Source organism: Cetorhinus maximus, chromosome 25 (genome assembly GCF_964194155.1).
Source record: "Cetorhinus maximus chromosome 25, sCetMax3.hap1.1, whole genome shotgun sequence".
NCBI classification, from domain to species: domain Eukaryota; kingdom Metazoa; phylum Chordata; class Chondrichthyes; order Lamniformes; family Cetorhinidae; genus Cetorhinus; species Cetorhinus maximus.
Window position 1 is genome coordinate 39,145,757 of NC_135903.1, and position 25,016 is coordinate 39,170,772.

A 25,016-nucleotide genomic window follows, 5' to 3' on the forward strand; every position below is an offset into this window, starting at 1 on the left:
GTGTAAATAGTCTTAATGACATATTCCCAGTGTAAGATGCTAGCTGTTACCCGAGCTTTTCAACGAGGACCAGACTGTGAAACCTGGTTTATTAATGTGCAATCTGGTTATAATGATTGAGATTATCACACTGGTCATCAGAGAGGTATTCAGTGTAATTCTTTCCAGCTACAGCGTTGTGTGTCTGTTCCCCGTAATCACTGTTTATCAAGATCAGTATTTTAGCAGAAATCCCTCTGACCCAGAGCATTGCTGAAGATTGCATCAGAATCTGGCTTCACTTGCAGTCCAGATGGTCTTCCTGCGTGCGGAGGTGTGCTAAGAAGCAGCTAGCACACACAATCCACAGGGTCCTTTACCCTCCAGTGTTCACTAATTAAACCCCGCTCACAGTAACCTGGACTCACTCGCGGGATCCGTAAAAAATAATGTCAGTATCTGCTTTTTAACATTGAGCCAATTGCCACGATGCAGCTTGAGGGCGAACGTGTCGGGATTCATTGCGGCCAGTGATATCAAGTGCTGCTGCTGGCCGTAGTGAATTGCAGCACATTTCCTTTCAGATTAGAGGCGGGCTTGTGAGACCCTCGCAATGTCCCCCTCCCCTCATCTTCTCCATGTGCTTAACCACGCTGGGCCCGATTTCACCGGCGCCAACTGCTCTCACACATAAATAATCTTCATGGGTGAGAAATCCATTCACCATCGCAGGCCTGCCTGACTGCCCTTGGAGCAGGCAGTGCCAAGGATCACCGCCCACTCAGCCTCTGCGATACCTACGCAGCTGCATCCCCCCCCCCACTGTAAATGCTACAATACGTTGAATTGGCGGCAGCTTAAAGCAGATGTGATGCCAGGATTCCAAGGTTGGACAGCCAGATCCTGACAACACCCACGTTGGCCACTCCCCAAAAAAAAAAGAAGCAAGAGGAAGCAGCCAGCTGGGTCCGTTATTTGAAGGGCCAGGCACCCAGATTGCGGGAAATTAAAATTTATGGAACTTTTTCTATTGGAAAGTGAACAACAATACTCTGGATTGTTTTAGGAGGTCTGCTGGTCCATTTGCCACAGAGTGCTGCCTCATCTTTGCTGGGATGATAGAGGAGTAGGTGACCTGAACATACAGCACAGAGACAGGCCATTCAGCCCAACTGATCGATACTAGATAAGCCTAGTCTCAGCCCTCTTTGTCAAACCCTATCAGCTCAACCTTCTATTCCTATCTCCCTCGTGTGTTTATCTAGCTTCCAATTCAATGCATCGTTAATATTCACCTCAGTTACTCCATGTGGTAGCTTTTCCTCTGAATTCCCCATTGGATTTATTGGTGACAGTCTTTGATTGATGGCCCCTTTTTTTCACCTTTAACAGATTGAGTGAGATATGAGTGTTGAAGGCAAGACCTTGCCTTCTGGCAGGCGTGCACAAAGGCTGCAACAGGTTTATTCTTTATTCTTTCATGGGATCTGGGCGTCGCTGGTAAGGTCAGCATTTGTTGCCCATCCCTAACTGCCCTTGAACTGAGTGGCTTGCTCGGCAATTTCAGAGGGGCAGTTAAGAGTCAACCACATTGCTGTGGGTCTGGCATCACATGTAGGCCAGACCAGGTATGGACAGCAGATTTCCTTCCCTAAAAGGCATTAGTGAACCAGATGGGTTTTTGTTACAATCATTGATGGTTTATTAGTCAACATCACTGAGACTAGCTTTCAATTCCAGATTTTATTAATTGAATTTAAATTCCACCAACTGCCATGGTGGGATTTGAACCTGTGCCCCCAGAGGATTAGTCTGGGCCTCTAGATTACTAGTCCAGTGGCATTACCGCTGTGTCACCATCTCCAGGACAGTGGTGGCAGTGGCTCTGTGTTTACAGCGCAATAGGGAGATGGAGGGAGAGATGGTGGGTCGAGGAGGTTGCGAGGGGGTGGTGGGGGGGTGGTGGAGGGGTATCTGTGAAACATGTACTTTTGTTGAACACAGTCAGAAAATGACGAGTGTGACTAGGAACGGAGAAGCTGAGATTGTTCTTGACATCGAGGCAGCATTTGACAAGTGTGGCATCAAGGAGTCCCAGCAAAACTGTAGTCAATGGGAATCTGGGTTTTAGGTCTTGGCAAAAACGGTTCATTGGCCAACCGAACTCTAACTGCATGCCTTCCTATGTTCTCATTAATTGTTACTTGCAATCAATAATGGGGAGAGACTGATATAAGAATAAGCAGCAATGGTTTATTGAAACATAGGGCAGAGCACCAGATCATATGTGCTCACTCAGAAACCTCCAGAACTAGACTTACTGTTCCCAGTTGCCCGTGCTGTGCAGTGATTCATCAGTGCTGTCACATAATCAGTACACTTGCATTCTCTTAAAGGGACAGGGTACCTCACTTTACCACACAGGGGGGATCCCTCCTTTAGTTGGAGTCATACCTAACTGAAAGATGTTTGTGGTTGTTGGAGGTCAGTCATCTCAATCCCTGGTCACCTCTGCAGGAATTCCTCAGGCAAGTGTCCTAGGCCCAACCATCTTCAGCTGTTCCATCAATGGCCTTCCCTCCATCGTAAGGTCAGAAGTTGAGACGCTTATGTTTGCTGATGATTGCGCAATGTTTAGGACCATTTGCGTCTCCTCAAATACTGAAAAAGTCCTTGTCGAAATGCAGCAAGACATGGACAACACTCAGGCTTGGGCTGATAAGTGGCAAGTAACATTCGTGCCACACAAGTGCTAGGCAATGACCATTTCCAACAAGAATCTAACCGTCTTCCCTTGACATTTAATGGCATTACCATCACTGAATCCCCCACTTTCAACACCCTGGATGTTACCATTGACCAGAAACTGAACTGGACTAGCCATATAAATACTGTGGCTACAACGACTGGTCAGAGGTTGGAAATTCTACTCACCACCTGACTCCCCAAAGCCATCTACAAGGCACAAGTCATGAGTCTGATGGAATACTCCCCACTTGCCTGGATGAGTGCAGCTCCAACAACACTCAAGAAGCTTGACACCAACCAAGACAAAGCAGCCCACTTGATTGGCACCCCATCCACCACCTTCAACATTCACTTCACCACCGACGCACAGTGGCAATGGTGTGTACCATCTATTAGATGCACTGCAGCAACTCACCAAGGCACCTTTGATAGCACCTTCCAAACGTGCAACCTCTAACACCTAGAACAAGGGCAGCAGGTGCGTGGGAACACCATCACCTGCAAGACCCACTCCCCCAGACCACACACCATCCTGACTTGGAAATATATTGCCATTCCTTCACTGTCGCTGGGTCAAAATCCTGGAACTCCCTCCCTAGCAGCATTGTGGGTGTACCAGTCTACATGGACTGCAGAGGTTCAAGAAGGCAGCTCACTACCCCCTTCCCAAGGGCAGTTAGGGATGGACAATAAATGCTGTCCTAGCCAGCGATGTCCACATCCCATGAATGAATCTTTAAAAAGCAGAGAAATTTAAGGGAGATTTAATAGAGGTGTTCAAAATTATGAAGGGTGTTGATAAGAGTAGTTAAGAAGAAACTGTTTCCGCTGGTAGGAGGGTCAGTAAGGGGAGGACACAGATTTAACGTGAATGGCAAAAGAACGAGGAGATACAGCAGCATGGGAGGAGATAGCAGAGAATCACTAAGCAGGGAGTAGTACATTAATTCTGGGAGCACCTCGCTTGCCAGGCTAACATTCCCTGACCATATTTCCTGTTTACATATGACATGGCGGGCAGGCAGAGACCAGCTGGTCCCTTGAGGCTGTTCCACCCTCACGATGCCTGGAACATCATGACCAGGCACTTCCCATCTCCGCTCCCCGCGGCCGTGTACTCTCCCGGAAGAGGCAAAAGTAAACAGAAGAAAGAAAACATAGCCAAAAAAGGGGGAGTGGGGGTGAAATCTGGAGAATTCCCCTCTGCCCTCCCTCAGGCTTTTTAACCTTGATTGTACAGATTCGAAACCCTAGCACTTTAGCAGGAGGCGGGAGCCCATGAGCCGGTCTCAAGGTTAGGACCTGCGAGCAACTTCAAAGATGAAGCCAGATTGGGAGCTCACAAGTTGGCAGCCGTCACATCTGCCAAGGAACAACCTCACTGACCTTTGGCCTCACTGTTCTCAGTGATCTTGTATTCCTGCGGCTGGGAAGTACAGTGTCATCGGGAGTGCGATCCCCTGGCAGCCACTGAAAGCAGGGACATTCCCTCAGGGGAGTGATATAGAAACACAAAGGCAGCTCTTCCCCATTTCCCCAGCCTACCTCGACTGTAGTTTAGAGGAAACCAAGTCAGTGATGTCTATCTGTATGTAACACACAATCAATCCCTGTCACGTTTTGCAAACCAAAAGAATCAGCAGCTCTGGCCATGAGCACAGATATCACTCATTAGTGCTCTCCATTTTTTTTAACCAATCTCCCACTAAGTGTACTCCTTATTTAAGAATTTTCTTTCAGAAATGCAACTTTTCTCCATTAATTTATATGTTTTAAATTTTACAGGCAGAAATTACTTTTGATGGCGGTGAATAATAGGTTAAAGATTGGTATGACATTCCTCTGTCTGGTTAGTGCACCTTATTTACCTGTAAGGTATATAACAACTTACATTTATATAGCACCTCCGACATAGTAGAACATCCCAAGCTGCTTCACAGGAGCAATATCAGACAAAATTGACACGGAACCAAAGAAGGAGACATTTAGGTCAAGTAACCAAAAGTTTGTTCAAAAAGTTATAAAAGAGGTGCTTAAAAGGAAGAGACAGAGGCAGCGAGGTTTAGGAGAGAATTCCAACACTTAGGGCCTCAGTGACTGAAGGCACAGCCACCAACGATGAGGTGAAGCAAGTAAGGGCTAGACAAGCGGTCAGATTTGGAGGAACGCAGAGCTGTTGGAATCTTCTAGGTCCCGAAGAGGTAATACAGAGGAATGATCAAGGCCATGGAGAGGCTTGAACACAAGGATGAATATATGCATTTGAACTAAGCAACCTCACACCCATTTTCAAGTAACAGACAATGGAATATGATAGCAACACATTGACTAAAATGCCATAAGTAATTGTAATAAATCAGTTTGGAGTTTAAAGAGAAGGTGTCGTCTGCAAGACGAGTATCCTTTGGCGAACAGCCTTGAACTATCAGACATTTGGCAGCCAATCAGGTCCACATCTCTGATTTTTTTTTAAGGATTAGAATTTCCCCTTTGATTAATCATTTTGCTGCTTCTCTGGATTTCCTCACATCCAGTATTGTCTGCAGTTGAAAACCTGTAGCTGGTAATCAGCACATCAAACTGTCCATCACCCTCGCTGATACTGAAATGACGCTATGACTAACTGGGCTGTCAGAAGTCCTTGCTTGCATAAGAAAACCCGAGAATCAGGCCATTCAGCCCAACTGGTTGATGCCAGTGTTTATGCTGCACAAGAGCCTGGTCTCACCCCCCTTTATCTACCCCTATCAGTTTAACCTATTCCTTTCACCCTTATGTGTTTATCTAGCTTCCCCTTAAATGCATTGCTGCTATTCATCTCATCTACTCCATGTGGTGCCATGGATAAAGACATTTCTCCTGAATTCCTTATTGATGACAGCCTTAGATTTATGGTCCCTAGTTTTGGTACACCTTTAACAGATTGAGAGAAGGATGTGAGCACTGAAGGCAGGAGTTATCTTCCGGCAAGGTCGGCACAATACTAGTATTCACACAAAACTCAAAAGTCCCGTACATTTCACAGTTTTCATCTTGACTCTCCTCCAACAGTCATAAATCCTTTGCCGTGTGACCAAAAGTCACATCAAACACTCAGTAGGTTTCACCTGCACCATCTCAGGCCCACTGCTTATATTAAATGACAGGAACATGTTCCCCTCTCCAAATGTGGGAAAGCAGCATCAAGCCAATGCTAAACGAAACAACGTTCTGTTGAGCGGCGCATTTTTAATCCTGGCTTCCCGAGCACCGTGAGCCCCATTATAACTGAGTCTTCACAGGGTGCACGTAGGAGCAGTTTTATGGATGTGTTGGATTATGACCCGAGGCCTGGTGGGCCCAGCACAATCGACTGTGCTTGGACAACTGATCAGGATAGAAGTCGACGTCAGGCTGCAGGGTGCACAACAACATACTGCTGTCAAAATCAACAGCAGCTTATAGTTAAATAGCGTCTTTAATGCAGAAAAATGTCCCAAGGTGCTTCACAGGAGGGTGACATCAACCCTCATAAGGAGGACAGGTCCTTCTGTCCTCCTATGAGGACAGGTGATCAATAGCTTAGCCAAAGAGGCTGGTTTTAAGGAGAGTCTTGAAGGTGGAGAGTGTGGGAGGAGATGGAGACATTGATCTGGGAATTCCCGAGCTTAGGGTCCAGGCAGCTGAAAACAGGGCAACCTAGCATGGGGCAATTAATATAGGGGATGTGCACGAGGCCAGAACTGGAGAAGCGCCGAGATCTCGGAGGGTTTTAATGCTGAAGGCGGTTTTAGAGGTAGGAAGTATAACAATTAGTTGCTGATGGAACAGCACGAACAGAAAGATCGAAAGGTTTACACTTCTGCAACATTTTTGTGACCTTAGGATGTACTAAAGCACTTTACAACCACGGAAGAACTTTTTGAAGTGGGGTCATTGTGGGTAATGTGGGAAATGTGCAAGCTCCCACGAAGGACAATATGTCAATAACCAGATCATCTGTTTTTGCGTGTTAGTTGAGGGATACATATTGGACAGGACAAAATAATGCCACGGGATCTATCATGCCCACCTGAAAGGGCAGCCCCAGCCTCAGTTTAGAGTTTCATCTGAAAGATGGCATCTCTGACAGTGCAGGACTTCCTCAAAGTTGTTTGAGATGTCAGCTGAAATTGTGGGCGAGATTTTACCAACCCGCGAATCGCTGTGAAAGAGGGGTGGGGGGATGGGGTGGGTGGGGGGTGGGGGGGGCGCAGCAGAATGCTGGAGAACCGTATCAGGACGGCTCCCAAATGCAGACCTGCCGCTGCGGAAGATTCTCAGCTGCCTGCTGATTGGAGGCTTGAAGCCAATTAAAAGCCCAATTGAGCAGCATCTTCCTGCGTCACTGGTACTTTGCTGGCGGCAGTTTCAATAGAGTTTTTTATTGACATTTCTACATGGGTTATTATTATGTCACTATGAATGCTTGGCTGAGTTTCAAAAGGTATAATTTTCTCAGGAATTCTGAATGCATTGTTTGATTGACAATTTAAAGAGACTATTAAAGGATGTTTTTAATTCATTCATGGAATGTGGGCGTTGCTGGCTAGGCCAGCATTTATTACTCATCCCTAATTGTTCAGAGGGCATTTAAGAGTCAATCCATTGCTGTGGGTCTGGAGTCACATGTAGGTCAGACCAGGTAAGGACAACAGATTTCCTTCCTAAAGGACATTATTGAACAGATGGGTTTTTACAACAATCAACAATGGTTTCATGGTCATCATCAGATTTTTATTGAATTCAAATTCCACCATCTGCTGTGGTGGGATTTGAACCCAGGTCCTCAGAGTTTTACTCTGGGTCTCTGGATTATTAGTCCAGTGACAATACCACTACACCATCGCCCCCTCTAGCTCTCTTTGATGTTGGGTCTGAATATAAGTTTGTTTTTATAAGAGATTAACCACTTGAGATGTAAAATCCTTGAATGGGTTTTATGACTGGGAGTTCTTTTCACTATCATGTTTGCAAGAGTGAGAGCTATGTTAGCTTGTTTGAAGTTTATTTTTTTCATCTCTACATGGCTACTGCCCATGCTGGGTACTGGGTGAGTGGCTATGGAGGTCACATGAAGGGTATGAGGGACCAAGGGGTGGGTGAAGAGCTTGAGTTGGCATGGGGGTATCAGCGGCCATGGGGGGTGGGGGACATGAGCTGGCATTGAGTTGCTATGGAGGGAATGAGAGGCCATGGGTGGGTCAGGGGCATGAGTTGTCTTTGAGTTGGCATAGAGCGAAGGAGCAGCCATGGGGGTGGGTTTGGGGGCTGGTGGGGGTGTGGGGGTGGTGGGGGGTGGGGGTGAGGACTTGAGAGCCTAACAGTTTCTGAAACAACCGGGGCAAAGTCCCAGAGAACCAAGGCGGACGTTCTAAATAGCCCACCTTGGCACTCACCTGCCCCCATGGCCACCTACACTCTGCTTCCAGGGTCGGCGGGTCTAACTGTATGTGTACATGCCCCTGGAGTGAAAATCACGCAATTCGGTGTACTTTTTTATCGAAGCAGATCCAACGAGTCAGGAAATTCCCCGACTCGAGCTGCCTGCCTCAGTAGCAAAAATTTCTCCCAATGTGTCCAAATCCTGGAATGGGGCTTGAATCCCAACCTTCAACTCAAGAGACGAGAGTGAGCCACTGACTCACAACTGATACTGTGAACACCCAAATGATTGAAACTGGGCGTTCATGTATCAGATGGTATGGGTACAAACACAGGAAACTGCTAACTCAACGAGCCTTCACCTACCAGCCGCCGTGTGCTTGTCATCAGTCAGGGTGGGACATCGTGTGGAACCAGATATTCCCATCATTCTGAAAAAGAAATCAAACCAAACCCAAGCCAGATTCACCAGGTGGAATCCATTGAGTGACACCTCCCCCTGTGTCAGCCTGCAGCTGCTATGCTGCCCTGAGCTCTTACACTTTCTGTGCCCCCTTCCCCCAGTGACCACAAATCCCCTGAACTTTGCATGCAAATGGCCTTTTTACAAAGGAGGAATACATACTTAATTATTTTTGTTTCTTGAAAAGAAATGATCACAATTCTCAGGAACAAAGCTTGTGATCATGGCTGGGTCAGCGCAGGATAATAATAGATTGAAGATAATATTTGTTTGCTATTCTTGGCTGGGATGTCCACTATAGTGATCCTGAAAAGAATATAAATATGTTTTGGATTCTGTTTAGAACTGGTGCAGTTTTAGGATGTTGTGTATGTGTCCAGGGTGGATGAGGCTCTTCCCCCTCCAGCCTCTCATAAATCGAAAAACGAATCAAAATACTATGGATGCTGGAAATCTGGAATAAAAACAGAAAATGCTGGAAACAGCAGGCCTGGCAGCATCTGTCGGAAGAGAAACAGGGTTAACGTTTCGAGTCCAGTATGACTCGTCTTCCAGAGTCAGAGTCCCTTTTCAACTTTCCAAAGAGTCGTTTATTCCATCATATATTTGTATGTATATTGTTTTTAAAGTGAATCTGTCTACATTATAAAAGCTTTATTGCATTCTTGTAATTAAGCACAATGTCTGGATGGGAACCTATTGTATTCCAGTTCACTTAACCTTCACTAAAGTGAATGGAAGTTCCAGGAAATGCACGCAGTAAATGCTGCAGCCAGTTCTTGGAGGTGAAATGGCCTCTCTGGGGGAAATATTTAGCGTCACCGCCAATGGTACTGATGGTTCAGGGATTGTTCCTGTGTTGCGTGAACCATCTGACTTTCAGCTGTGGAAATGACTTTTTAATGAATAATTAAACAATGAAGGCGGTTATTATGGATCTTTGCCCAATTTTGGGGGAGAAATTTTTCAGAATGTTCTTTCCTCAGGAATTTAAATATGTGGGCCGGAGGCCGTAATAGGGCGGAGCCCAAGATCAGGAAACTTGGACATGATGGGGTAAGGACCGTGTAGGTGTAATTTTTAAAAAATCATTTATGGGGTGTGGGTGCTGCTGGCTAGGCCAGCATTTACTGCCCATCCCTAATTGCCCTTGAGAAGGTGGTGGTGAGCTGCCCACAGTGCTGTTAGGGAGTAAGTTTCAGGATTTTGACCCAGTGACAGTGAAGGAATGGTGATATAACTCCAAGTCGAGATGGTAATTGGCATGAAGAGGAACTTCCAGGTGGCAGTGTTCCTACGTGTCTGCTGCCCTTGCCCTTCTAGATGGTAGCAGTTGTGGGCTTGGAAGGTGCTCTCGAAAGAGCCTTGGTTAGTTTTTGCAGTGCATCTTGTAGATGATACACACTGCTGCTACTGTGCATCGGTGGTGGAAGGAGTGAATGTTTGTGGATGTGGTGCCAATCAAACGGGCTGCTTTGTCCTATACAGTGTCAAGCTTCTTGAGTGTTGTTGGAGCTGCACTCATCCGTCAAGTGGGGAGTATTCCATCACACTCTTGGCTTGTGCCTTGTAGACGGTGGACAGGTTTTGGGGAGTCAGGAGGTGAGTTACTCTCAGCAGGATTCCTAACCTCTGATCTGTTGTAGCCACAGTATTTATATGGTGAGCCCAGTTCAGTTTCTAGTCAATGGTAGGATGTTGATATTGTACAGATTCATGGTAGAAGTCAACACTATGAGCCAAGTGACTTCTCATTCCAGACATATTCTTCTCCTAATGGTAGACTTCTCTCAATAAATTCAGACTCTGGCAGGTCAATGTGGCTTTGCCTGAGCAAAAAATAAATGAACAATTCCTGCCCTGAATTCATTTAGGACAGAATTCTTTTCCTGTGTAACGGAAACTAAGAAATCAGCCTTGCTTCTATTCACTTCTATTCTAGACACTTCTATTCTTTGGGATATTTCAAGTGTTACTGCACAGTTTTATTTTCTAGCTTAACCAAAAACACATGTCCCAAACCACAACAGAACAGTGCTGCCACGCTGCAGTAACTCCCCGGCCAAAAAATATTCCAAGGACAGATAGTGTAACTCTGCACGGTGAAGCCTGGAACTCGCCACAGCCTTGGCTTCTGAGTGGAAAAGGGGCCCAGGGATATTGATGTCGTTGACCATAATAACTGGCCTGAATTTTAGCTGTGTGAAGAAAGTAGTCCGAGCTCAGTGTCGGGGAGATTTGTTTCAGGCGACGCTATAATCCGATGGTAGAGTTGGCAAACTGTTTAACGCTCCCCGCAATCCTACTGTTAACTCGGAGCATATGGGTGCTGCTTTGAAAACTTCAAACGCTTCAAAACTGCAATTCATTGTGAAGCACGTGAAGGGTGCTAAATAAATGCATGATCCTGATCTCTTTCATAGGGCTTTAGTCCATGCCTATCATTTCGTTCTATGTCGAACTCATGGGGCAGTTTTGACCAAACACGGGCCATCAGCAAGCTGACAGGGACTGGCGTAATGCTCGCCTAGATCTCAGCTAATTTTACTCTATTAAAGTCAACAGGGAATAATATTGGGCAGGATGTAAAATCAACGTTCCACACCGTCCTGTAGGTTTCCTGCTCAGCCAGTTAGTATAAAATTATCTCCATAGGTTCTGACACAACTGTATGGAGCTCCCAGTTGTAGTCCAGCACTGAAAATATCACCAATAAAAGATGCTGATACTTCTCTCTTGCTCTCCATGATGAGCAGATTGCTGGTTTGTTGTGAGTTTCACTTGTAATTCTCTTTTCCTGTTGCTTGTATTTTTCATTTGTTAAACCTGTGTTTATCTGCGTCACTCTCACACTCCAGGGAGGAACATTTGCTTCTGAAACCAGAAGGGGGTGCATGTGCCAGGGGGGGTGGGGGGTGATGGTGGTGGCGAGGAGCAGAGGGTTCACTCTGACTCACTTGCCCCAATTGTGCTGATCTCCTGACTGTCGATTTAAGATGCCAGGTGGAATGCACGTGGCTGAGACCCTCTGGCTGCAGAAGGATCACAGAGTGCAGAGCTTTGATGGGCGTGTTTAAAATGCTGAAGGCCTCAGATAGAGTAAGTGAAGAAAACCTGTTTCCAGTGGTTGAAGGGTGAATAATCAGGGGGCACAGATTTAAGGAGAGTGGCAAAAGAACCAAGGGTGACATGAGGAAAACTTTTCTAAGCAATAAGTGCTTAGGATTTGGAATGCACTGTCTGATAGAGACAGATTCAGCAGTGACCCTCAAAAAGGAATTGGATAAACACTTATAGAGAAATAACTGCAGGGGCATGGGGATAAAGTGGATGCGGGACTAATCGGATATCTCTTTGAAAGGGCTGGCTCGACAGCCAGAATGGCTTGCTTCTGTCTTAGATTATTCTATGACCTTTGCCCACTGACATCACCGGCTTGGAATTCGGGCATGGATTCACGCTATGTGCTGCTTTCTGGCAGATGCAGTTGAGCAGAGGGAGTGCAAATTTGGAAAGTTGTATCAATGGAAACCTTTCCTCAGTTGATTCAATCAGCGAGAATGAGTTCATGACAGGTTAGAGTCACCAATTCCTGTCAGATGCATTCCTGGAGTTTCCATCACCGTGGTGCCCCTTTTTGACTGCCTGACCCGGTCAAACATCTCCAGTATTTTTATTATTACAGTAAGTCCTCACTTAAAGTTGTGGTTGCATTCCTGAAAATCATGACTTTAAGTGGAATATTGCTTCCCACAGAAATCAATGTTAAAACTGTAGTTAGGTTCTGTAGGACCTTCCTTATCCGAAAAATAAATACAAATATTAAAACATTATACCCTCTAATTGAAATGTTTTACATTGCTAAATTACTACATTGGTAAAAGAAGTAACTTTTGAAATAAAATAAGTTTAAAAATATAAAAGAAGAATGTAACTTTCTGCTTACAGTACCCCGTGCTTGCTGTAGATGCTGCTTCCCAAACCTCCTGCTTCCCGATCTGCAGACCCTCCTCCTCCCAACTCCCCCATGTTGCGGCCCTTCCCCCTCCCCGACCTCTGAGTTGAGGCCTCCCCCCTGTCTCCCTGATGCAGCCTCTCGGCGAGCCTCCCGCCCCCTGCCTCACCCTCTTGCCGCTTCCCTCTCCTGGACCTGTGTTCCCGTTGAAGATCCAGATCTGATCCGAAGCCGGAGTTCCAGTGTGGTGGAAGTCCCAATGGTGCAGCAGTGCCGAGCTCTGGCCGCTACAATCCAGGTTTTTCTCACGCCCCCATCGGGACTTCCACAACATTGGAGATCCAGCTTCGGATCAGATCTGGATCTTCAACGGGAACACAGGTCCAGGAGAGGGAAGCAGCGAGAGGGTAAGTCAGGGAGTGGGCAGCTCATCGGGAAGGGGGCGGGGGGTGGGGTAGGCCACTCTAAAATGGCTTCAATCATGTCATGCGAGAAACAACGTCAAAACTGAATCTCGCGTGTTCGACGGGATTACAAGTTCCAGAATGAAACAAGGTTAAACAGGGCAACATTGAATGAGGACTTGGCTGTAATATACAAATGTGTTAAACAAAATGGAAAAAATGCATAATTTATTTACTGTCCCTCTGAAGGGCAGCTAGTGCCACTGATGTGCTTGATGGGCTGCATGTGCTTTCCTGAGCCCAGACCAACCCCATTCAGCAGGAAGAGTCAGTGTGCATCGGAGAGAACAGCAGCTCCCTTTGTGCCAGAGATGTGGAAAGGTCATGTTTCTGAAATTGTTTGATGGAAGGAAATTAAAACGGTCATTTGAAAATAACTTTGATGCCTCACCACGTGGTGCAGAAATGTCTCCCGGGGGAAATGTGTCGAAGAATAAAACAGTTCAGGAGCAACAGAAGCCCCAGCATTCAGTATAGCCAAGGCTGTGGCCCAGACTGATCTGGGCAAAGCTTTACTTCAAAGAGATCAAAATCGTTAACATGAAAAGAGACACTTTGTGCTGCTCTTTCTGAAGAACACAGTCTGAGAATGCAGAAATCTCAGTGGCATTGGCCACAGTGAGGGAGGAGGTGCTCGCAAACTAGCTCAGCTCCTCATGGAACCTCCTCGTTCAACAACTGCCAAATTCCACCTCACCCAACGTAGCCCATTCCACCACTGCCAAATGGAACACTTGTTCAAATCCAATGCTCCCTGAAGATCTCTAACCTGTGCCAATACCCTTCCCCACCAGTTGCCATGGTGGGATTTGATCTCATGTCCCCAGATTGTTATTCCAGCCGCCTGGGTTACCAGTCCAGTGATATAACAATTATGCCACCCATACTCCAAATGGAGCTTTTTAAGATTATGGAAAGGTTTGCTAGGCTAGAGGTAGGGAAAATGTTTCCACTTGCAGGAGAGACCAAAACTTGTGGTCATAAATATAAGATAGTCACCAATAAATTCAATGAGGAACTTAAGAGAAATTTCTTTATGCAGAGAGTGGTTGGAATGTGGAAGTCATTATCGTAAGGACTAGCTGCGGAGAGTAGCACAAATACAGTTAAAGAATCACAGAAATGTACAGCACAGGTGGAGGCCATTCGGCCCATCCTGCCTCTGGTGGCTGTCTGAAAGAGTAATCATGCTTAGTCCCTTATCCCAGCTTTTTTGTCCATTACCCTGAGAGTTCCTCATGCTCAAGGTGCCCTCTCAACTCCCTTTTACATTTATTTATGGAATCAAATTCCATCACTTTTTCAGGTTGAGCATTCCAGATCCTGACCTCTCTGAGTGAAAACAGTTCTCCTCATCTTCCCTTGAGATCCTTTGCCCATGATTCTGAATCTGTGACCCCCTGATCATTGATCAATTAGCCAGAGAGAATTGTTTTTCTTTATCTAAACTTCAGCATCTTGAAAAATATTAGCTCACCTCAAGGAGAACTGTCCTAACATTTCTAACCTCTAAGGTGAAGCTAGATAAGTAGACGGAGGGAGAAAGGAACAGAAGGTAATGCAGATAAGATTAGATGTGGAGGCCTGGGAGGAGGCTTGTGTGGAACATAACCAGTTGAGCCAAATGGCTTGTTTCTATGCTGTCAATATGATGTAATCTGAGTGGACCATTTGCTGTGTGATTTCTGATGTCCAAAAGTTGTGAACGTTTAATATTCAGGTTGTTCAGATGTCACTGTGTTCACTCTTTGTCTCGCTTTCATCTCCCTTTCCTAATTAGGTGTTTCACTTCAACAGCATCTATGCTAAGAAGAACTGGGTGCAGGCACACATGTTCTGTCATGAGCAAGGTGCTCAATTGCTCAGCATCAGCAGTTTTGAAGAGGAGAAGTTTACAGAGAAACTGGTCAATGAGATATTTGGGTGAGTCAACAAATCTAGATTAAAGAATTACTTTTTCAGAGATGGGTGTGGTCAGAGGGCAGAATCTTGGGGTTCCCAGATTCCCTCTCTTTAGAAGCTGTCTCTGGATATGTGATGAGGAGATGGAGTCTGTCTGTAGAAAGCACTGAAATGGACCTTTTTTGCCCACCAAGATCACCGTATACACAATGCAAACAGCCTGCTCTCTTGCAGGCCCGATCCTGCACATCTACTCATCGGAAAGATTTTGAAGTTTTTACCATTTCAAAAGATATTTCAACAAAATTCCATACTGCCAACTCTTAACTCTCACAACATATTTCACAAACTGTATCTAAACCCACAATCACTGTGTAACGCCCAATCTCTATCTGACCTCCATAATCCCTATCTGACCCCCATACTCCTTTTCTGACCCTCATAATCGCTATCTGTGTCCCATAATCCTTATCTGACCCCAAAATCTCTATCTGACCCCCATAATCCCTATCTGACCCCTATAATCCTTATCTGACCCCCATAATCCCTATCTGACCCCCATAATCCCTACATGATCCCTACAGCCCCTATCTGACCCAAACCCTAAGTGACCCTCCTATAACCCCTGTCTAAATTTAGATTGTACATCCTTCGCCATATGACTTCTTCAGCTCCAGCAGCTCAGGAACCATCATATCCTCAAAAAATGTAGCTGTTGTGGTTGTGAAATGCTATGGGACATCCTAAACCAACAATAGGTGCTGCAAGTTCATGCTTTTGTTTCTTTCTCACCTCTTTATAAGCCCTTGGCCCAACAGTCACTGGGGAGTGTGATGATGGCTGTGGTCTCCTGCTTTCCCTGAAGGCTGACTCACTTGGCAGGCCAGAATTTACAGATCAGTTCATCGCCTTCAAGGTAGACGTAAGGATCATCTCAAGCACAATTGCCCAGGCACATAAATTAGGAACAGCAGATATTTTACAATCACACAGAGATATGTTTCCATGTGTCCTGTAAACTAAAATTCATACATAACAACAGTGACTACACTTGACAAGTACGTCTTTGGCTGTTAAGCACTTTGGATATCCTGACATTGTGAATGGCGATGTATAAATGCAAGTTCTTTCTTTGAACTTCCATGATTCAGATGCCAGCTATTCTGTAAACATTAGATAATGGATCATGTGTGTCTCTGAATTAGAGCTGAAATCAGGATACCAGCAGATGAAATGAGCCCTCAGAGTCTCCACTGACAGAGCCACAAAGTGCAAATGGTTAAATTTTTGTCTCTCTTCTCTGACCAAGGTATTTCAGAATAGTGCCCAATGAGCAACAGATGTCTCGGACCTTTTCCACAAAGACAAACCCTGGTCCTTGTATCCAGCCACATAAATGTGTTCAAGGACTGTAATACTTGCCTGTGGAATAAATGATTTATCTGTATTTTTTGGCTGGGATTTGGTATGGATGGTGGCTCGAGGAAGAAGCAAAATATCTGGAAGGTACATGCAATGCCAAGAGCCACTCAAATAATAAGTCCAGGCAGTTCAAACTTTCCCACTTGGCTCCAATCACAGAGCCACAGCCAGAGCTATGGTTCTTGTTGTAAAAGGACAAAACCTTAAATTGGTGGGTGGACTCATTAAATCAAGCATCAGCATCACTGAGTTCTGGAATGTCCTCAAACAATGTGAATTCAGATTGTCAAGACTAAACCATCAATTATGCTGGTTCTCTGCAGTCTCCTGATGTAGCCAGATTGTACAAGTAGGGACACAGTAATATCAACAATAGAACATTTCCACTTGACTATGATTACCTAGGTAAGGTTGTCATAGACCATAAACCCCTTATACCATCTTTGGAGAATCCTTGCATCCTGCACTTGATCCAGAGCTGGATTTTGAATCTACAGCGACAAAGTGTCACAGAGGAGAGAAATGGAAAATCTATCTCAAGAATATACAACTACATCCAAACCCGGACTCTGTTGGGAACTGTTCTCAAAAATTGAAGAGCCTATTAGTTTCATTGCAGAGTGTGAGACTCCAAAGGCACTAGTTACAGTTCTGCTGCACTCCCAAATCTCTAATTGTATCACATGCTCCATATGCAGATCTGCCTCGTTCACAAGCTGAAATTTACAAACTTGTGTGTGATCCAAACAAGGTAGTGTTCTTCAAGACTGACAGTTACCTTTTACTTCCAGTGTTAAGCACTAGAGACCCAACTGGTGACCCAAGTTGCATTCTTGGGCACTCCAAAAGGCAGAAAATACAGTCAGATAGTGCACTTTAGGCTAAAACTAGTAGTCAAGTTTATTTGTATGAATATAAACCACACAGAAACAAAAAAATACAGCAAGTAAACAACAATATAATATCGGAATCGCATGATATTTAACCTGCTCCAGAAATAATGGTGAGCTCATCATAACGTTATTTTCAGACTCATTTAACTGAAAACGGGCATTTAATATGGGCCTCCCAGCTCCAAGTGGCCCCTCCCACTACCAAAATCTTGATGCCTGTAATGACACACAGAATCAACATCCCAGGACTGAATCCCAGATTTTATGGCTTGAATTTTCCGCTCGTCGGGCGTGTGCGACCGGTGGGCCTGGGAGCAGACAGGAAACGGGCCCCTGACTGCGATCGATCCCCCACCACGATTTCACACTGGCTCGGCCAATTAATGGTGAAACGCGCGCTGAGAAAGGCTCAGCACTGCTGGTGGGGGCGAGAAGAGGACAGGTGCGGACGTCACCACGGGTGCAGGTGAGCGCTTCCAGTGAGCTCCCTCAGGGCGCTGCAGGCCTCCATAGAATAAACAAAGCAACAAATAGGCTGCGAAATATGCCCCTCCAGCAAAATCAAGCATCTGAAAGCATACCTCATAAAAAAAAAGAGTCCCCGGATATCTCTCTCTCTCTATTTTATTTTCCCCACGGAGATTTCATCCCGCCCTGGATCGGGGTTTGAGCAAAAATGTAAAGGCCGCCCGGCCGATTGGCCCGTCCGCCAACCGTAAATGTGGAACAGGCCACAAAAAATTGCTTTCAATTGCCTCCTTAATGGGCTTAATTGCCGGTGGGTGCGCTTCCGACTGCTGCGCGCACCCACGCTCGCCTGACGTCATCTTGCGCTATTTCGCGGCTGGATGGGTCAGGCACGCGCCCGCCCACAGGATGTTAAATTCTGGCCTATGTGATTCTGCTAATGGCTCCAAGTCAGAATGCAGGTCTCACATTCATTTTCTGACAAAGAAACGCTTTCATTTATATAGCACCTTTCACGATGCCAAAAAGTGCTTCACATTGAAAACTTTTGAAGTGTACAATACATTTCCTTCCGTCATGTTGGAAGCATAGCAGCTAATTTGCACACAGCAAGATCCCAAAGCAGCAATGAGCCACACGACCAGATAATTTGTTTTTTGGTATTGGTTGAGGAATAAATACAGACCAGGCGCCTGAGACCTCTGCTCTCCTTCAAAACAATGTCATGGAATCTTGTCCACCTGTCCCGGACAGACAGCCCCTCCGACAGTGCAGCACTCCCTCAACACCGCACTGGAATGTCACACTAGATTTTGTGGCTCCAGTCTCTGGAATGGGATTTGAACCTGCTACCTTCTGACTCAGAGGCCAGAATGCTAGTCGCTGATATGTCCAAAACCTCATGCCAATTTTGCAAACTGTAGGCCACACTATGGGCAAGGGTTTATATGACCTGGGCAAGATCCCATGCCAAATTTTGTGGCGAGGTTTGCCCATAAAAACCGGGCAGACAGAGGTGATGAAAACTAGTCTGCTGCAGCAACCTTCATAAAGGGCAAAGGAGAATTACATTTTTTTATTCGTTCATGGGATGTGGGCATTGCTGGCTAGACCAGCATTTATTGTCCATCCCTAATGGCAATTAAGAGTCAACCACATTGCTGTGGGTCTGGAGTCACATGTAGGTAAGGACAGCAAATTTCCTTCCCCAAGGGCTATTAGATGGGCTTTTACAACAAGTGACAATGGCTTCATGGTCATTAGACTTATAATTCCAGATTTTTATTGAACTCAAGTTCCACCATCTGATGTGGTGGGATTTGAACCTGATTGCCCAGAGCATTGCTCTGATTCTTGGGAACACTAGTCCACTGACAATACCACTATGCTACTGCCACTGCTGCTGCTGCCTCCCCCTCCTCCTATCCCTTTGTTCTTTGCTGCACAGTGCTCCATGAATTCATCAGCTCTTGGGTAGTTCTCTAAAGTTGCACTTTGGAAGCAATAATGTGGAGTGAGTGGGAATGAAGAGTCACTGGGATTAACCTTCACTCTGTGACAGGTGATAGTGAATCTCAGCCTGTTTACCATCTCTCCTGATTTTTATTGCAATTAACTTTAATGGAAATAAAATTGGGGACAGGTATCAAGAGAGCTGCTGATGCATAGCACTTTCGAAAACTTTTGAAGTGTAGAGTACATTTCCTTCTGGGATGTTGGAACCACAGCAGGTAATTTGCACATAGCAAAGTCCCCTTAGCTGAATGATCATATTATTGTTTTATTGATATTGATTGAGGAATAAATGCAGACCAGGACCCCTGTGTGTCAGAAGGAGGCCAATGAGTCCAAACACAACAGAATGGAGAAAGCCCAATCCAACTCGCCAACAGGGGACATCATGTATACCCACAGGATTATTTGGTGCAATAGAAGTTTAACAGATGAGACAGTCCAATCCGATTTAATATGCAATGCAGTGACTGGAGTGCAATTCAGAAATTAACGTGTTTTGCAAAGATATGTTGAAGTAATTGAACAAGTTAAGTTTTTATTGGGAAGGATAGATGTAAATTTGAGGACTATGGTGTGGTTACACAGGCAGAGAACAGTTTATCCTCAGTAATCAGGGATTTTACAGCCTGCAAATAATTCTATCATTTTTTTGGTCAACTCTTGGCTGGAATGTAGAAGCTGATTTCTTTTCAAGGTGTAGTCGCTGTAATAATGTAGGAAGTGCGGCAGCCAATTTGTGTATATAAGCTCCCACACACTGGAATGAAGTAAGTGAGCAGATAATCTGATTTTGTGATATTAATTGAGGTCTAAATATTGGCCAGGACACTGGGAGAACATATGTCCTTCTTCAAACAACGATGTTGGATCTTTATCATCCATCTGAGAGGACAGACTGGATTTCGGTTTAACAACTCACCCAAAAGACAGCACCTCCGGCAGTGCAGCGCTTCCTTAGTATTGCACTGGAGTGTCATCCTAGGTTACTTGATCAAGTCTCTGGAGAGGGACCTGGTCCAACAACTGTCAGAGATGAGGGAACTACCCCTGAACCAGAGCTGACACTGATTTCTGTTCAATCTTATTTGAAGCCAGCCACACACAAGCAGTGAGGACCTGGCCTTGAACTTAATGCAGGAGAATCTGCGCCACTAGTGTAGTGAATAATCTGCCTTTCCAAACAATGAAAAGTTGATAACGCTATTTTTTTATTTGGATGGTCACTGAAAATTTATGAAATGAAGGTCAAAGTTGAGGGAGGAGGGAGTAGAGTCATTGGTGAGATCTGTCATTCTCTGTTCCTGCTTCCTAGGGAGTCGGAGGATTACGAGTATCATTGGTTCTGGCTTGGGCTGAACAGACGGAACCCAGGGACAGAGCAGAGCTGGACATGGAGTGACGGAACAGGAGTGAGTATCTGAATGACCGAGTCACAGGCTGACTTGCAGTGGGAGGAACAGGACAAGTCTGTACACTGCAGTGAGTGACAGGCTGAACTTGCATTCCTTCCAACAACATTCCACTTGCTTAAAAAGTTTATCTTCCCCTGACACATCACAAACAATTAATTATTCCTGGTATGTCAGTTTGTTCTGTATTAAACTGCATGTGGATTTGCCCTATCTTACACAACAACAGCTGAAAAAACTGCTACAATGGTGGGTGAAATGAGAGGACGTAGAGAAGTCCAGGAACTGTAGGTGGAAGGGTGCAGGGAGAGAAGCCGGTCTGTAGGAGGTTGCAAAGCGAGACCATGGAGGAATTTGAAATGTTTTTTTTTTAGTGAAATGCTGAACCAACTTAGTGCAGCTGCATTTTGTATAAGCTGGGGTTTGTGGAAAGGTAGATGAAGGAAGACCTTCAAAGAGATCATTAAAATAATCGAGTCTGGAGGGTGACTAAAACATGAGATGCATTTGGTGCTTAAGGAGTTGGGGAACAGGCAAAGGTGGAAAATCTGGCCATAATCTTTCAGAGGGCTGAAGGAGTGTAAATGTGACATCCCTGTTTGAAAAGGGGAAAAGTGATAGTCCCAACAACTATAGGCCAGTCAGCCTAATATTGATGGTGGATGAAGTTATTAGAAACAACCAGAGCAGAACTAATGGGCATTTGGAAAATTATGGGCTAATAAATGAAAGTCAGCATGGATTTGATTGAGTTCTTTGATGAATTAACCAAGAGGGTGGATGAGGCTAGTGTAGTTGATGTATAGATCTTCAAAAGCCGTTTGTCAAAGTACCTCATAAAAGGCTCATTAGAAAAATTAAATGATGAAAAAGGAGAGTGGCAGCTCAGATACAAAATTATCCAACGGACAGAAAACAGAGAGCAGTGTTGGACAGTTGTTTTTCAGACTAAAGGGAATTGTGCAGTGATGTTAAATAAAAACAGAAAGTGCTGGGAAATCTCAGCCATTCATTCTTCATCCGATCACTGGTGGTGATGCCTTCAGCTATCTAAGCCCCAAGCTCTGGAATTCCCTCTCTAACCCTCTCTGCTTAACTCCATCTCCTCCTTTAAGACGCTCTTTAAAAAGTATCTTTTAGACCAAGTTATCCTGATAAATCTTTACGTGGGTCAGTGTATGACGTTAAATGCAAGTTGTTGTTGTATCACCATGACCAACTCTTGCATTGGTGGAGAGAGGCTGGGGTGAGAGGGGTGGAGCGGCCGGTGTTGGTGGTGGGATGACTGGAAGCCGCTAATGTAAGTAACCTGTTACATTCTCACGCAGTATTCCTACAACAACTTTGGGCGGGATATCTACGAAGACGATAACATCCGGCGCTGTGCAGTCACAGACATTGCCTCCTCCCTGTGGCGAGCAGTACGGTGTGAGAATCAGCTGGACTGGATCTGTAAGATCCGTAAAGGTAGGACTGATGGCGGAGGGAGAGGAACCCCTTTGGGGAGTTGAAGCCCCACAACTGAAGCCAGGATTCAGAATCTAAATGTAGGTTAGTATAGCTCACCACCACGGCAGGTATTGAGTTGTTGAGTCCCCATCTTTTCCAGAGATATAACATTGAACGAGTCTCCCTTTCCTCCTTTTGAGTCCCAACCCAACAGACTTCAGGACATTTACAGAAGCCATGAGTTCAGCTGTTGCTATTTTTTTGGTAGGGGAAGCCTGGAACTAGTGGATTCGGGTTTGCAACTGTGGGAACCATCACATTAAACACACGCTCAGTGTAGAATCATTGAATGTTACCGCACAGAAACATGTCATTCAGACCACCAACTCTACACAGATCTAATCTCCCTCTCTCTCGCTAACTCACTATGCCCTCTAATATCCCACCCAATCAAATCCCACTCGCCCGCTAACTTACTGGCCCATAACTTCTGCGCTCCCCAGCGTCAGATTTGGGGGATACCAAATAGGTTATACCAATAGTCAACCAGAAAAAGTTAGAAAAATTTCTTCTAACTTATGGGTAACTATTGTAAAGACCCAGACCAACCCAAATTCTGACAACCCCACCTCGCCCCCACACCAACTTCACTCCCCCCACCAACCTCACTCCCTCCACCCTGACATCGGATCCCTGCCCCCGATCTCGCACCCCCCCACCATAACCTTGGACCCCTCTCAACCCCCCGCCTCTGGACCCCTCTACAACCCCCGACCTCTGGACTCCCCTACAACCCCCGACCTCTGGACCCCCCTACAACCCCCGACCTCTGGACTCCTCTACAATCCCCGACCTCTGGACCCCCCATACAACCCCTGACCTCCAGATCAGCCCCCCACCGTCCGCAACCTCCGGACCCCTCCCCCCGACCTCCAGATCCCCTACCCCCCCCCCCCCCCCCGCCCCCGACCTCCAGACCCGCTATCCCCCCCCAACACCCCCAACCTCTGGACCAGCCCCCCGACCTCTGGACCACCCTTTGACTTCTGGACCACCCCCACCCCCCCCCCCCCCCCCCCGATCTCCAGACCACCTTACACCCCCCAACCTCCGGACCACCTCATCCCCCCCACCCTCCCCGACCTCTGGACACCCCCTCCCCATGCTCCAGATCCCCCTGACCTCTGCAACCCTCCCCCAACCTCCAAACCCCCTCGACCTTCAGACCCTCCTGACCCCTGGACACCCCCACCCCATGACCCTCGGACACCTCCCCTCCTCTCAACCTTCAGACACCCCCAATGCGCCCCCCCCCGAATACCCCCAACCCCAAATCCTAATCACTTACTTTAGACACTTACCATCCTCTGGCCTGACAATTTCCCAGGCCCTTTAAGTGCTGGGAAAAAAGGGGGTGTGGCCATTTGAAAACGCTGAATTTAAGCTTTGCTGGGGCCTGTGAGGATTCTTCCGATGCCGGCCCCAAGCAGCTCCGGTGAACTGAAGTGGCAACACAGTTTTCAAAACCAGATAAGAAGGCATTTATTTCTTCTAATTTCTCCCGGCCAGCACTTTCCAACGCTAGCAGCAAGCTAAGGCCCGCTGTGCCCTTTAACATCCCACCCAGTCTAATCCCATTCATTCCCCATATCCGTTAACACTTTATTCAAGCAACTATCCAGTTCCTTTAGAAATAATTTATAGATTCAATTTCAGGAACAATCTGTATTGGATAATTCCACGTTTGAATCAGCCTCTGTGCGAAGACAACTTCTATTTGTAACTTCTCCTTTAATTCTTTATGTAATTAACCTCAATTTGATCCCCCCCATTGCCATCTCACTGACCAATGGAAACAATTCGGCACTATTTACCTTATTTCAACCCTTCATAGTGGTGAAGATGTTTATCTGCTTTCTCCAGGACTCCCTTGGCCTCCCAAATAAGCATGTATCTCACCATAAACATCACTCGATTCTGCTCTTGTGACCTTGTGAGGGAGGGGGTTCCACATTCTCACAACTCCTTGCGTGAAGAAGTCTCCTTTATTCGTTTGGATATGTTTGAATTTTAAAATCATGTCTCCTTGTTCTGAACACCGTCCCACACATTAGGTTAGCGTACGTAGAAACTCAGAGGATTTATTGCAAGATGTTGTGGCTTATTGACACCTCACCCCTGCAGGGAAATGGGAGTCAGGATAATGGGGGCATTCTAGCTGCCTTGTAATATTTTGTAATCATTAGAGAGTCACCTGCTGGATACAATTGGTATTGAAGCAGGAGATCTTATTCGTCGAACTGATTGAAAGCAGATGGAGTCTCTCTGCCTGTCTTAGGAGGAGCCACAATACCACAGAAGTCCACGTGTTGCTGCCACATAGCAGGCTAAGTCTTGAAGTGAATGCATCCGAGATGGAGAAAGTTCAGTCAAGTGTTTGAGATGTACATAATGCCAATAGCAGCAGGCAAACAAACAAACAGAACAGATGATGGTGCGAGACGGTGAATTGTGGCAGATAAAGGAACCTTGTGAAATCAAAGGTCAAAGAGAAATTGACAATACCCATGAACGGAGAGCTCTCACTAACAGGCCAGATGTTAATTTGTGGATGTGAAATGAGATCTGCTATGATCTCAATCGAGAACTGTAACATTTTTTTTTAAATGAAATTCAAAATCCCAGTTATTTACTGAAGGAATTAAGCCCTGAGATTCCACAGTTTAAAACAAAAGAATTTTTACTATACAAGAGTCAAACAAAGCAAACACAAAATGCTACCTTGGGTGACCCCCTACACTCTAAAAGCCAGAATCAACATTAGTTAAACTGAATTAATAGGCAAATTGCGGTTGATTATAAACTATAAATTACACATTAAATGGCAGATACAACTAAGACAGATCTTACACATTGGCTCAGCAGCCCACTCAACATCTATGTCAA

At 45.6% G+C, this 25,016-nt stretch overlaps 1 protein-coding gene across 1 annotated transcript in view; it reads left to right on the forward strand.

Moving 5' to 3' along the window:
• Positions 1 to 25,016, forward strand: part of mrc2 (mannose receptor, C-type 2) — a 278,857-nt gene that overhangs the window by 174,244 nt on the left and 79,597 nt on the right. Inside the window, exons 13-15 of the mRNA XM_078529833.1 lie at positions 14,793 to 14,935; positions 20,525 to 20,621; positions 21,950 to 22,088. Coding sequence (XP_078385959.1) covers positions 14,793 to 14,935; positions 20,525 to 20,621; positions 21,950 to 22,088 — 379 coding nt within the window. The remainder of the gene's footprint in view (positions 1 to 14,792; positions 14,936 to 20,524; positions 20,622 to 21,949; positions 22,089 to 25,016) is intronic.